Source organism: Onychostoma macrolepis, chromosome 22 (assembly GCF_012432095.1).
Source record: "Onychostoma macrolepis isolate SWU-2019 chromosome 22, ASM1243209v1, whole genome shotgun sequence".
Classification (NCBI taxonomy): domain Eukaryota; kingdom Metazoa; phylum Chordata; class Actinopteri; order Cypriniformes; family Cyprinidae; genus Onychostoma; species Onychostoma macrolepis.
In genome coordinates, this window is record NC_081176.1 from 5,297,156 (window position 1) to 5,310,986 (window position 13,831).

Here is a 13,831-nt window from a genome sequence, read left to right on the forward strand (position 1 = left end):
ATTGTATCTGGACACTGTCAAGTTCCCTTAAGGTGAGATTATCTGTCATCTTTCTCTGACTCATCTTTAACATTTTGGGGTTCAACTTCTCCTCAAAGTCTCTTCCTAATAGCTGTTCAACTGTCATAACAACAGACTGTTGATGAACAGTGTTATTCTTTTACATTGAATTAATTGAGATGAATAATGTTTTTATTGTGGAGTTTGTGCTCTTTCTAGATATTTGGGAATTGTGAAATATTGAGTGCATCCAAATAAGACGTGTGTACAATGATGGGCAGATCGATCCTGAAGTATACATTTAATACTTATGTTGTACGGAAAGGATCCTCACAAATAAATATAGATACTATGACATTTTTTATTATTTCATTTATTTAGCACAAAGTGTAATGCGTAAAATAAGCTTTGAAGTGCAAAAATAAACTATGTCAGCAAATAATTGTGTGAGATAGAACTGGTCTGTACATAGGCTACACAAACACTGAAAGACAAGCAGTCAATCAAAGAGTGTTTCACTGCTGACACTGCGCTCACTGCGCTCATTCAAACCATAGACTGTGATTCAAACACAGCTGCGTTTGCCAAAAGCATCACAAGCATTGGGAGATCATAAGAAATCATTCAATGCGATCAGTGGCCTCATGATGCATTTGTAAAACACAGCTAAAAACAACTAGACAGACGAACATAAAGAAGGGAACATAAACGGGTGTGTGTTTGTGTATGAATTATGGAAGAATATGACTGAACTGGATTGATAGAGGTGAGTCAGTTTGTGCTTGCATGTGTCAGTGAGTTACACTACACAGGGACATGTCTTGATGTTGTTGCTGGTCCAGGAAAGCATTGTTGCAGTCATGTGGTGTAAATCCTGTATGATGGAGAATATCTACAGGTGGTGATATTGTCCTTCAGGTTGTGATCATAGGCTGTAGCCTGTCAGTGTAAATCTTGCATAAACTAGAGGTGTTTAAAAAGAAACAGCATGGCACGCTTTTTCTTAGCGTCCGTTTCCATATTGATTCGTCGATTCATCGCTCTGTGGAGAATGTCTTGTGTGTTAACCAGGAACATACACTTGTGTTGACTGAACTTACTCGGATGCGTTTTTGGAACCAGCATACATACCAGTAAGCAAGGCTTGGGTTAATCAGCCGAGAGTTCAGGTTTTAGCAGATGGTAAGTTAACCTTGCTTTCTGGAATACCCCGCAGGAACACGTAATAGTTGTGCAAACAGATGTTTTGAAGCTGAAATTTGGAGGAAGGTTGATCTTCAGGAACAGAGCACCCCTGCTTTGAAATGTTAAAGGGATAGTTCACCCAGAAATGAAAATTCTGTTACTAATTACTTAACCTCATATCATTCTAAACCCATAAGACCTTTGTTTATCTTCGGACACAAATTAAGATATTTTTGATGAAATTCGAGAGCTTTCTGACCCTGCATGGACAGCAATGCAACATAAATGTTCCTAGGCCCAGAAACGCAGTTAGGACATCGATTAAATAGTCCATGTGACATCAGTGATTCAATATTTCAGTTGCATTGCTGTCCATACAGAGTCAGAAAGCTAATAAAGTTAATTTATGTTCTGAACGAAGATGAATGAAGGCCTTTGGTTTGGAATGACATGAGGGTGAGCAATAACAAAATTTAAATTTTTGGGTGAACTGTTCCTTTGAGTGAAAGGTCAGTGGTTTGTCAAGTCTTATTTTGAACACTAGATGGTGCTCTAGTAGTATGCACACTTCCCTCTAAATCTGGTGTCAAACTCAGCTTGCGTCCCAATGTGCATACTATCCATCCTAAATTCTATGTGATATTAGTAATTTCCAATACTATTTAGGGCAGATAGGGTGGATAGTATGCACATTGGGACGCAGGGTCAGTTCCTGGAGGGAAGCTGTCCAGCAGAGTTTAGCTCCAACCCTAATTAAACACTTGAACCAGCTAATCAAGGTCTTCAGCATTGCTAGAGTTGTTTTGGAGATGGTTGGAGACACAATTTGCAGGACAGTGTTCCTTCAGGGTGTTTGACACATGCTGTAAATGAAATACCAAAGGATCAAGGTTTGTCTGGTTAGCATGACCAGTTAGCCCCTGCTTAGATGTTGTAACTACCTCATTATGTGAAAGTGCTTTTATACTTTTACAGTAATTCATTCATTGTATTATTGTAGAGTTACAATTTTAAAACATCCTAAAAGAGACTTGTGTCTGAGGAGTTGTAATATAAATAGATTAGTCACGTGGCATTATAAGTGTCACGCCACAAAAACAAAAGGCTGTATCAGCTGCGTTTGAGACAAATGGAATTGAAGTTGTTGAAAATGGCACTTTTTAATTGAATTTTGCTTCACATTTGAGCCAAACTCATCTGTCACAGAATAAAACCCTTGTAATCTTTTGAAGTGCCTTTGGATGGCAGCACAGTTATTTTACTGAAAAACGTAGTTTGCATTATAGTACAAATATATAGTCTCAGCATTGCAACTTTTAATTAGTTACTGCTAAAAGTGATGGGGGAAAAAATAAAGAAATTATTAGCCACTGATCAAGTGCATGATAATATAAACATTACAATTGAAAATCATTCATCGTATTTATGACAGTAAAATGGCTGAGTGGGAATGAATGTTTATAAAAAATAAAGGTGTGATGTCAAGAAAATATGTTCTTACAAATGACTTCTGCTTCTCTGGAAGTAACTACTGACCAGCAGTTTTTGTATCTGCAGGGTCAGCTTTTACTACTTTTCTCACTTCTCATCTTTACGCCACATATCTGTTTTATCATGCAGTGAAAACACATTGCATAGCAAAGAGGACACTGGCAACGTGCCGTCAGACAAGACAGTAATTTACTTTTCATATGAAACAAAGTCTCAGCTTTCAAAGTATATTATGTTTTTATACTTTACAGTAATTTTACTATTTAATGTGAAATTTTTTTTACAAACACCAGCACTGATGGGTATTTCATAGTAAAGCTATTCTGTGTAAAGCATAAGTCATATGTCTAAAATGTAAAAACACTCTTAAACCACATGCTATTGACACATCAAGACAAACACGCACTGACATTAACCACAGATGTCCAGCAATAGACTCATGCTTGTGAAAACTCTGTTTGTCTGTCCAACAGATCAAACCGCATCTCTGTACAGATGGAAATATATCAGACCACAGCAGATCTTATTTTTCACTTACAAACTAAACTGCTACAGCCTCAATCTGTCAGTGGTCTCTAAAAGTAGTAGAACAAAACGGCATATTTACAGAACAACAGTAAAATTGCAATAGAGCTACTAATATTTATGGCCATCTTAATTTCTTTTCTTTCAAATGTTAAACCATCAATATTTTCTTTGGTAGAAAACAGATTTATAACTGATGTTGTTAATGGTTGGCACCTATTGCATTTTCAAATGCGTATTATAACTGACTCAAACCAAGTGCACTTGATATAGAGTTTGTGTGAAGCAGTATTTACTGGATCACGAGCTGTTCGTGTGTTAATAAACTCATGTTTCACTCTAAACACGCAGAATGCCGGACTGTATATTTAATTTGCAGCCTTTAAAATTGATGACCACAGCATTTTTAAACAATACATTAATTCATAAAGTAACACTGTCTTATACACTCACCAATGCTGGTTTTTACTTGCATTTGGTGCTTGCAGAGTTTTAATATTAGGTTCACAGATTAGCAGGTTAGCAGAGCATTTTATTAATCTTTCTCTATCTGAATGACACACTTCAGTCCACTGGGATTTCTTGGTCATACAGGGAAGAACTAAAGCAACAATATTTGCAAAAATATTTTGCTGAAAATAAAAAGACACTTTTTAGTGGCAATGTTCTGTTGCTACATGCGGTCATTCTCACCGATCCCAAATTTCAAGCATAGACTCTTGGTGAAAGTGATCACACCGCTGGATCTTGCGCTGACTAAAGAAGTTTGATTATCTTCTAGTGGCCACACCTGCATACACCACTTCATCCTCTCTAACATTCTGTAAAAAAATAAAAATAATAATAATAAAACATTTGAAACCAATGGCCTGTATCACGAAGTCGGTAAGTTCACGTTTAGTTTTGAATTTTCGGGGCTCAAATAGATGGGTTGGTTTTGAGCGGGTTTGGTCACCATATTAACTTATGCTACACGGCTACCCAGGAGCAGGTTTTATTCTGGGTTAGAGATTGAAAACCCAAACCTGACCAATCAGCTGTGAGCAAAGTGACACATATCTGATGCAATGAAGCCACTCCCCCGTATATCTTGCTCCAAATGAAAGCAGTTTACAGTCAAATAATTTTAGAGACAAAATTGCCGACTTTTGCAGCTACTTATTTATTTTATATTAATTGTAATTGTTATAATTCATATAATATATTCATATAAGTATTATTTGAAATGACAATTAATTTTAAGCTTCATATTTAAATTAAATAGATATAGATATAAGCTATCTCTCTCTCTATATATATCCAACTTTTAAAATGACTAAACTTATGTTTTCCTTTTGAGCTCTGTGTCAAACTATATTTATAAATAATTCAATTCAGTTGATTCCTTTGCGTAGTCATATTTTCTTTCTGCTGCCAAACATTGAAAGTGCCTTGTAAATGCATTTAAATGTATTACATTTTTAATAACGACATCTCTTTAGCAGAAAAGTGAATTGCTGACTCTCGTGAGAAGTGAATCAGACTGATGCTCTCCACGTTCCCTGTGATTGGTTGTTTGCTGCACGTTTCACACTGTCAGGTGCACACGCTACAAACTCTGTTGGCTTTATAGGGTTTTGTCAACTCAAAACTTACTCTGCAACCAGTGTTGGGCAAGCTACTTGGAAAATGTAGTGAGCTAAGCTAACAGTTACTCTTCTTTAAATGAAGCTTAACTACACTAAAGCTACAGCCCTGGGAAATGTAGCAAGCTAAGCTACGGCAACATGGCAAAAGTAGTTTACTACATCCAAGCTATTTAAAAAAAAAAAAAAAAAAAATTATATTGATCCAACATAATACCAAGTCAATGCTCTCTCAGTGATCAATAAAACTGTCAGTCAAGCAGATAGACAGGCATGTTCAGTTTAACTGTTTATTCAACAGCTGTTCCAAACCAATTTGGCAACATAATCAGTATCAAATACAGGGCCGGACTGACCTCAAATTGTGACATAGGCAAAATACATTTTTGCTGTCGGCCGGGAACCTCCTATTGGTAGTTGGTATTGTGGCTTTATTGTATACAGATACATTTATATAAATGGTAACACTTCACAGTAAGGTTCAGTAGTTAACATTAGTAGTGTTAACATGAACTAAGAATGTACAATACTTCTGCAGCATTTATCTTAATGTTAATTTCAACATTTACTAATGCATTATTAAAATCCAAAGTTGTTTGTTAACATTTGTTAATGCACTGTGAACTAACATGAACTACCAATGAACGACTGTATTTTCATTAACTAACATTAACAAAAATTAATAAATACTGTAACAAATGTATTTTAATGAAATCGTATTGTATAGTGTTACCAGATGTTTAGGCCTACAGATAGTCTATGTTTATTTGCATCATTGCATGTGTCATTAGATATTAATATAAACATTTCACCAAAATCAAGTTCAAATACGAAGCTTTTGACCAGCGAATGTTTTTTTTTTTTCGTGTCCCGTTTTCCCCAGTTTTCTGTCGCTGTGTGGGCGTTCAGTTTTTTTCTGTTATTTGGCCAAAGTATCATATTATGAAAGATTCAGCGCTTCGCACGAGATATTTGGCTGTGATTCGACAACAAATGCTAAAGAAACTCTTCTCCGCTCCTCAAAAACAAACAAACAATAAACAGTGTTTTTTGAGTAAAGAAACAGCTGTACTTATTCAATCAACAATCAGGCCCGGCTTCAAATTTTAAAAATTAAATAGACCGCAGCAATTAACATTTTGTCAGAACCTCTAGTAAATTACAAGCTATTTGTTTAGTTGTCTACTGAGAATCATAGGAGAATATGATCTCTATTTGAAAAAAAAAAAAAAAAAAGAGATACATTTTTCCAGAATTGTACATATTCCTATGTTTGACTGACTGTTTCTCCCATGGCAGTGACGGGCAAATGTAATCCCTACCTCCCCTCCCCATACCATTTACAATTTTTATATATAGTGAAAAAAATCCATTATAAAACACTCGTGCTTTTAAGCCAAATACAAACTGAAACGACTCTCCGCAATCTCTGATCTCGGGTTTTCTCTGTATTAGAGCTGTTTTAAACTTGCTGTTTGAACGCGTTCGTTTACTGGATCCTTGGACTGAAAAGTTTACAGGAGTTTACCGGTTTAAAAAATATCTGATCGCAAAAACCTGGTCCTTTTGATTTTTCTTTTCATATTATAATGTACTGATTCAAATTAGAAATCAATAATTAATTATTATTTTGCCATCTTGTCTGGGGACAAAGCAGGCGCGGGCGCAATCATCAATCATATTTAAAGGGAAGCCAGCGCATCCTGACCGCATCACTGTCTTTACTGGGTGTTTTTAGGGAATATTTGCATTTATTCACAGACGATTTGATTAGCGAATCATGTGGTGGACTGTCATTATTTTGGCTAATGCGAGACACCACTGAATGCGCATCAGAGGGTATTTAGAAGTAGGTATAGGCTACGCAAAGCCGACTGATAAGCCTTATACCTGAATATACCCTGCACTACACCACTGAGACTGACGAAACCATACATCAACAGATTCTTAGCTTATTGACAAATATCTGATCTTGTAAGATGTTCTCCCTTTACACAGAGCACTGTCCCACTAAACATTAGACGTCTGACGGACGTGCAGATTATGTCTATATTGCCTCCGTCGGTCCAAGACCAATTCTGCACGTCTACACGACGTGCAAACTAGGTCCGCTATTTGGACGTCTAACCAAGACCCCATTTGGACGTCAATATGCAGTTCTACATTTGAACGTCGGACTAGGTAACTTTTTTTGGACGTCGAAGACATGTGCAGAAAATTGACATTATTAATGAATGTAATATTTATTTTATTTAAGACAAATATCAACATTGTTCTTATCAGCATGGTTAATGAATATCAATATAGGTTACCTGTGATGAAACATTATTTGTTATTTAAATATTTATTTATTGAGTACATGATGTCTAAAATGAGTTTAAGTTTGATGTAGAAAAGACGTCACAAAGACCACATTTGGCCTACAATTAGCCCTTATACAGAGGTCCTGTGGACGTCAATACTGGACGTTCATTAGACGTTGGAAAAAAGACGTCATCTGGCGTCACAGTCTGCACCTTAAGGGGACCAAAATTGGACGTTCAAAAACGAAGTACAAAAGACGTTGTTTGGACGTGTCTTTGCTCACTGGGGTACGCGTGATCGCCAAATCGAAAGTGAAAGTGAAAGGTGCGAGCGCTCATTCAAAAGCATTTCAATTTCGCGCATGTTGATAGCGGCTCCCTGATGCGCGAAAATACAGTATTAGCACGTATTTGGGTGTGGGCGGTAAGAAAACGAAAAAGAAAAAATATATGAACCTCCATTGAATATCACAACAATTTTGTGATTGGCTGTTATGTGTGGGGCCAGGGTGGGCCAAGCTTCTGACTGGGTGGGCCAGGCCCACCCTGGCCCCCCCGTGGAGCCGGGCCTGTCAACAGTTCTTTATTTACCTTCAGACCGCAAACAAGCTGAGATGCTCTAAACTGCGCGCCGCACTTCATTGACGAGAGAGGCGGGAGGAATAATGCGGTTTGACTGACAGTTTGAGGAGCCAATGGCGTTACGAGCTTCAGTGTCTGTGGCGTCACTTAATGATCCAGGATCAGTGATCCGTAGTAGTTATATTTCTGATTTGAGCTTGAGCTTCAGAATGCTTTCTTTGGAAATTGTAACGTTAGCTTTTGTTGACGCTACTGCGCTACTTGATCAAAAAAAAGAGCTTAACTACCGAAAAGCTATTTGATTCAGAAAGCAGTGACGCTACCGCCACGCTACTGAGAAATAGTTAAACTAGTAGCGTCACTACTTGTAGCGACGCTACTGCCCATCACTGTCTGCAACTCTGAGTTTGTTCATCTCGCTTCGTGCTACAGGCCACGGAACATTTAATGAGATTGTGTTTTAGGTCAGATATGACAGCATAAAATATTTTGATATCTCATTGATACACATAACTTAGAGATGGCCAGGAACCAAACACTTAATATAATGCAGTAAGTTCAAATAATACAAGTATGATCTTATTTGTGTTTTGGGTAAATACAGCCTTGCTATAAAGCAGGGTGAACTTTAGATTTTTGTTGATGAAGTTGTAACGATCGGCCGACTTACATGAATTTAAAATGGGGTCAGATTAAACTGTGTGAGGTAAAATAAGTGTTTTAAAAGATGAAACAACAACAAAAGTAGAAGGCACAGACAGTGTATTTACAAACTTCACAAAGAACTTAAAACAACACAATAAAACTAGAAATCCTAGGCTGTTAAAAGCACAGAGTCTTTCAGTTCCATACTGTTAAAACAGTCCTTAAGAAATCCAGCGTGCTGTAAATCCAATGTAAAAGTGTCCACCGGTGTATATACAATCCAAAGCGGTGATAATCCAAACAGGTGAGATGCTGGAAGGGAAAGTCCTCAAAGGTAACTCCACAATCCAGGCTTTGGTCAATGACCCCGATTGTTTTGCATGCTGCCTCCTTTATGCTGTCTCACTTCCTATTTCCTGTCATGTGATCAGTCACATGACAGGCAGACCCAAACTCATTTAAAGACATACACACATTAAAATAGTTAAGAGGAATAAAATGGCTAAGACAACATGAAAACCTATTAAAACTCAAATATACCTAAAATCATTATAATATACTGAGCAGGTTAAAACATGTGTCCTGTGTGACAGTGTCACATAGTTTAGAGATCCTGCATTTTATTTTATTTTTTTTTATTATTTAAAATTTCTCAGTTGCTTAAAAAATATTGCAATTGTAAAATATGTTAAATAATCTATATGGGCATAAGGTTCTTAAGTTGTTTATTAAAAATGTTGGACAGTGATGACATCAGCTGACACAGGAAATACTGCATCAGTGGCTCATCTTGAGCGCTATGGAAATATGAACTAATGTTCTTTAAATGGACCTGTTGATCTGTTATTCTTTAGTTGTCATGGTGCAGTGAGTGTCTTGAATATGGGATATGAGTCAGTGTTTCTTGACTAATGGTCCTATAATTTTCATAAATATCTCATATGGTGCTATTTGTGTGTGCGTGTTTATAAAACGATCCGTCACATGCAAGCACACAACTATAAATCTGACTGCTAAAATCATGCAAAGATGCACAACATAAATTAGCAATAAATTAACTTACCAATTTCTGTGCGTTTCTTTTGTAGAATGCTGGTTCAGCGTAAGTGATCTCTTCTGCATGCGTCTCAGCTGTTTAAACAAAAATGACAGAATAATTAAAATCCCAAAACTCAATCTTATCTAGATCTTCTGTGGTTTCATTACATATGTTATTAGCGACCTGCATTTATTTTTGTTCCAGAAGCTGTTGTCATACATCACAAAAGGAAAATAATAGAATATTGCAACTTATGTTTCACTCAAACTTTAAACAGTTTTGATCATAATATTGACCATATATTATATAAATAAATCATTTAGTAATCAGCCATAGTCAAAAAGTTATTTTTAAATATTTTAGTTAATTAAATAAACAATAATTGTTTTGTTTGTGTTGTACATGAATTACACTGCAGTTCTACACTACACAAATTTCAAAGATGACATTCTTGTTCAAAGCTGTTAAAGTGTTAATGCACAGAAATATGTTTAATCCTCACTTGTTTTTAGTGATATTTACAAATTCATGTATACAATTATTGCCGTTTCACATACAAACGTCCTGACTTTATCATTAAAAAAAGAAAGACAAACATTTTTTGCAGATAACTCAGAGGAACTTTTAATAAAATTTAAGTAGCTGTTTTTTTTTTTGTATGGTAAAATATAATATTCATTGAAGCTCAAGTGAAACATCAACATAGAAATGTTAATTTGAACACCAGCAGAGAGCTGGATCTTTACACATGTATGGTCATAAAATGTTGAGTAGGCTAACTTATTGAAATAATTTCAATTTGCATTTCTGTGTTTATGTCCGGTGTGTTTTCATGCAGTTTTGAGAAATATAGAATTGTGTTTTGTGTGTGTGAGATGAGTAAATAGTGCCATTAGATTATTGCCAAACCCAGTAATTACACACATTGTTTCTTCTTCTTCAAAAAAAAAGGTTATTTTTAATAACACTTGTTTGTATCACTTGCCTTCTTGGTCAGTTTTTCTGTGTTTCCTGCAGATGCAGAAGATCCCGACTGCAGCTACAAGCAACAGTGATCCAACAGCAGCAGAGATCAGCGCTATCAGGGAGCCTCGATGTGAAGTAGACTGTCCATCTGGTTCTGTAATGACAAAGAAGTGAATGTGTCAGTCTGATGTACAACACAAGGTAGCGATTAGGTCACTAATATCAGCGCTGTCATTTAAACATTCAGAAAACTTGTAATATATAACAGTTGTCTTAATGCACTGTGATAGATCAGCTGGGTGGTATTTATTAGTTCAAACTTTATATATATTTTCTTTATTTACTTTACACCATTTTTACAAATGAGGTTGTCCCCAAAAGAAGGTTTTAGGATTTATCAGATTTAGCTCACTTCTGGGTACAAATGTATTCTCAAAATATTGTTAAGTAGGTGCGCACAAGCACACACAGTATATTTGTGGGGCCTTTCTTTTGTCTTCTGTTGTTTTGTATTATATTATATGTTACGCTGATTATTATATAGAATTTTTATACATTTGATCAACACAATATAGTTGCTAGGTATAGATGCTTGTGCACACACACACACACACACACACACACACACTAGTAACTGCTAATTTGTATTTGCAGGTGTGTTTGGTGATACAGAAGCAGTGAAGTCAGTATCAGTGATGGAGGGAGATCCAGTCACTCTATACACTAATGTTACCAAACGACATCATGACATAATGCTGTGGTATTGTAATGACACTTGCATAGTTCTGATCAATAGAGGTCCCAGTACGAGCTGTGTGTATGATGGTGAAAGCGGGAGATTCAGAGACAGACTGAAGGTGGACTATGAGACTGGATTTCTGATCATCACAGACATCAGAGCTGAACACGCTGGACGTTATGAAGCAGAGCTCATCAGAAGCAACAGTTCAGGAACCAGCCAAAGCTTCAACAGACCCAGGAAGTGTGACGGCACAAAAATCTACGAAAAAAACAGTGACTCTGAAGACATCATAAAAAGATTCAGTCTGACTGTCAGTGGTGAGTCATTTAATGTCATTTACTCTGAAATAATTGATGTTTCATTTGAGTCTGTTTGAACAGTGATCTTCAGACCTGTTTATTGTATTTTCTTGTATGTTATTGTTCATCTGCATAACACATTTTACTGCACAAACTGGTTTCTCGCAGAAGAAAATAATGTAAAAAACGAAAGCAGTTTTCATTTCCATGCTGTTAGTATAATTGCATCATTGAATAAAAATAATGTTTTTCAAATCTGGTCAAGAATAAGACGACTCCCTTTGATCATAGTGACGACAAATATTCTGTAAATACTTCATACAATATTATTCTGAATATAATATAAGTAATTGGTCATTTAAGACCCATTTCTGAATGCTTAACAGTCTTAATTATAAAAGATCACTCTGACTAGAGGTGTATTTCTTTATCTTTATCAGCTGATACACTGCAGGAAGTTTGTTCCCTGTTTTTACATAATGACTTATTTCTTTTATATCGATTCTGGTGTTCTTTGTGTTTCATTTTTATTTTCTTGTGTTTTCCAGCTTCTGATTCTGGCAAAAACAAGGATGAAGCCCAACCAGAACCAGACCCACAGCACAAAGAGACAAGTATGTGTCATCCTCCTTTCTTTTTTGTCAAATTACAACAAATGACACAAAGTATATTACAATGTAATTATAAATATAGATTGTTTTCCTTGTACTTCTGTCAGTCATGTTCAGGTGCATCAGCAATGATATTACTGTTATTATTATTTATACATTTTATATTATACATTTAATTACGCAAGGCAAGTTTATTTATATAGCACATTTCTTAATGTCCTCTGGAAGCTGCTTTCATCATGTTTTAAATGAACCTCAGGTGTTATGAACTGCTTTGATCCTTGCGATCTGAGAGCTCTGTTTGTTTTTAAACCATCTATAATATGAAATAATCTCTGTATGTTAATAGATAAATAAGACTTTGACATCTACACATTGGACCTGTAAAGGTGTCCAGAGAATATATCCAATGAATATGACATAAACACACTGTCAGATTTACTCACACTAATGACTGTGTGTCTTTATCTGTTCCAGGTTCAGGTCTGTCTCCAGCTGCTGTAGCAGGAATTGTTGTTGGTGTTGTTGTTGTTGTTCTGCTGGTGGCTGCAGCTGTTGTTGTTGGTCGTCGTAGGAAGACGACAGAAATCGTCAGAAATGGCAAGTATACTATCACCTACAAATACTGTAGTGAGAGAACCTTTTCATTTTGCAAAATTAGTGTTTAAATGTGTGTGATGATTTTTCAAAACAGTCAACGAAATAGAAACAAGTGAAAGACAAGTGTCTATGGATGAGGTAAGATACTGCACTACTGTAGTGTGTCTTTATAGATTTGTGCTTGATTTCACCTGCACTGACAAAATCATCCCAATAAGAGAAACATTTAAAACAGTTTAATTCTCTGATTGATGACACATGTGCTGATTTTCAGAGTTTCTGTGGCTGTAGATGGCATTGATCATTTATCTCTCTTTAATTTCTGTCAATCTTTCTTACAGATACAGAATGAAAGAAGTCTCATGATCTGAGAGGATCGCAAAAAAAAGGTGGTTTATTCCTTATCTAATCCGATTGAGCATGCATGTAAACACTCGATCGGATTGAAAACCGAAACTGAAAGGTCTGCGCATGTGCAATGACGCAGAAATAGTATAATGACGTATGACGTGCGGAACGAGCGGGTCATTAGGCTTGTTTGAGATGCGCCTCGCCTCTGAGAGGAGGAGTGAAATAAACACAGTCAAGACGGACAGTTCTGCCTCTCGAAGTGGAACAGATACCTACGAGATCAAAGACAGATATCACGTTATTCTCACTCACATGCTGTGCTGCTGATAAACATGATATTATTTCAGTTCTGTTGCTTTTATATGAATATAAATACGATGAACAAGACACTCAAAGTGCTTGCTATTTAATTCCATACGAAAGGTGTATTTATCATCCATTTTTATTTTAATTCAAACATGTATTTTAGATTTTTGTAGAAAATATGACAACAATCACATCTCACACTGAGAAAAAATACATAATAGCATGAAAGATTTAAAAAATAAAATATTTTAGAAGAGAACGCAGCATCACGGTTGTCTGAACCAATGAGCATTAAGCTGTGTCGTCAGTCAGTCGTTTCATGCTTTTGAACAGCGCAGTCGGTGATAAATATGAGCAGCACGGCACTGCGGTTTATATGTGTATTTATCCAGAAATGGAAAAATATTAATTCTGCTGTTAAAAACAAATAAAGAAACAGAGAGTAGTTATTATGTGCAAACAGTGAGAAACGTCTCGGGTTACTCGCGTAACCCTTGTTCTCTGAATAGGGAACGAGACGCTGCGTAAGCTAAGACGCTTTGGGAACGCCCTCTGAGTGTG

General features: G+C 36.2%; 1 protein-coding gene across 2 annotated transcripts; it reads left to right on the plus strand.

Annotated features, from left to right (window-relative positions):
* The first annotated feature begins 10,326 nt into the window (after positions 1-10,326).
* On the plus strand, positions 10,327-13,741 carry LOC131531399 (uncharacterized). Of its 2 annotated transcripts, XM_058762136.1 has the most exons (6): positions 10,327-10,562; positions 11,016-11,420; positions 11,951-12,016; positions 12,491-12,613; positions 12,708-12,751; positions 12,955-13,741. In XM_058762136.1, the coding sequence occupies exons 2-6, from the start codon at positions 11,057-11,059 to the stop codon at positions 12,982-12,984; spliced, it is 627 nt and encodes a 208-aa protein (XP_058618119.1). In that variant the 5' UTR covers positions 10,327-10,562; positions 11,016-11,056; the 3' UTR covers positions 12,985-13,741. The 2 variants fall into 2 exon arrangements, with proteins under 2 accessions (XP_058618119.1, XP_058618120.1); XM_058762137.1 differs by lacking the exon at positions 12,708-12,751.
* Positions 13,742-13,831: the final 90 nt, after the last annotated feature.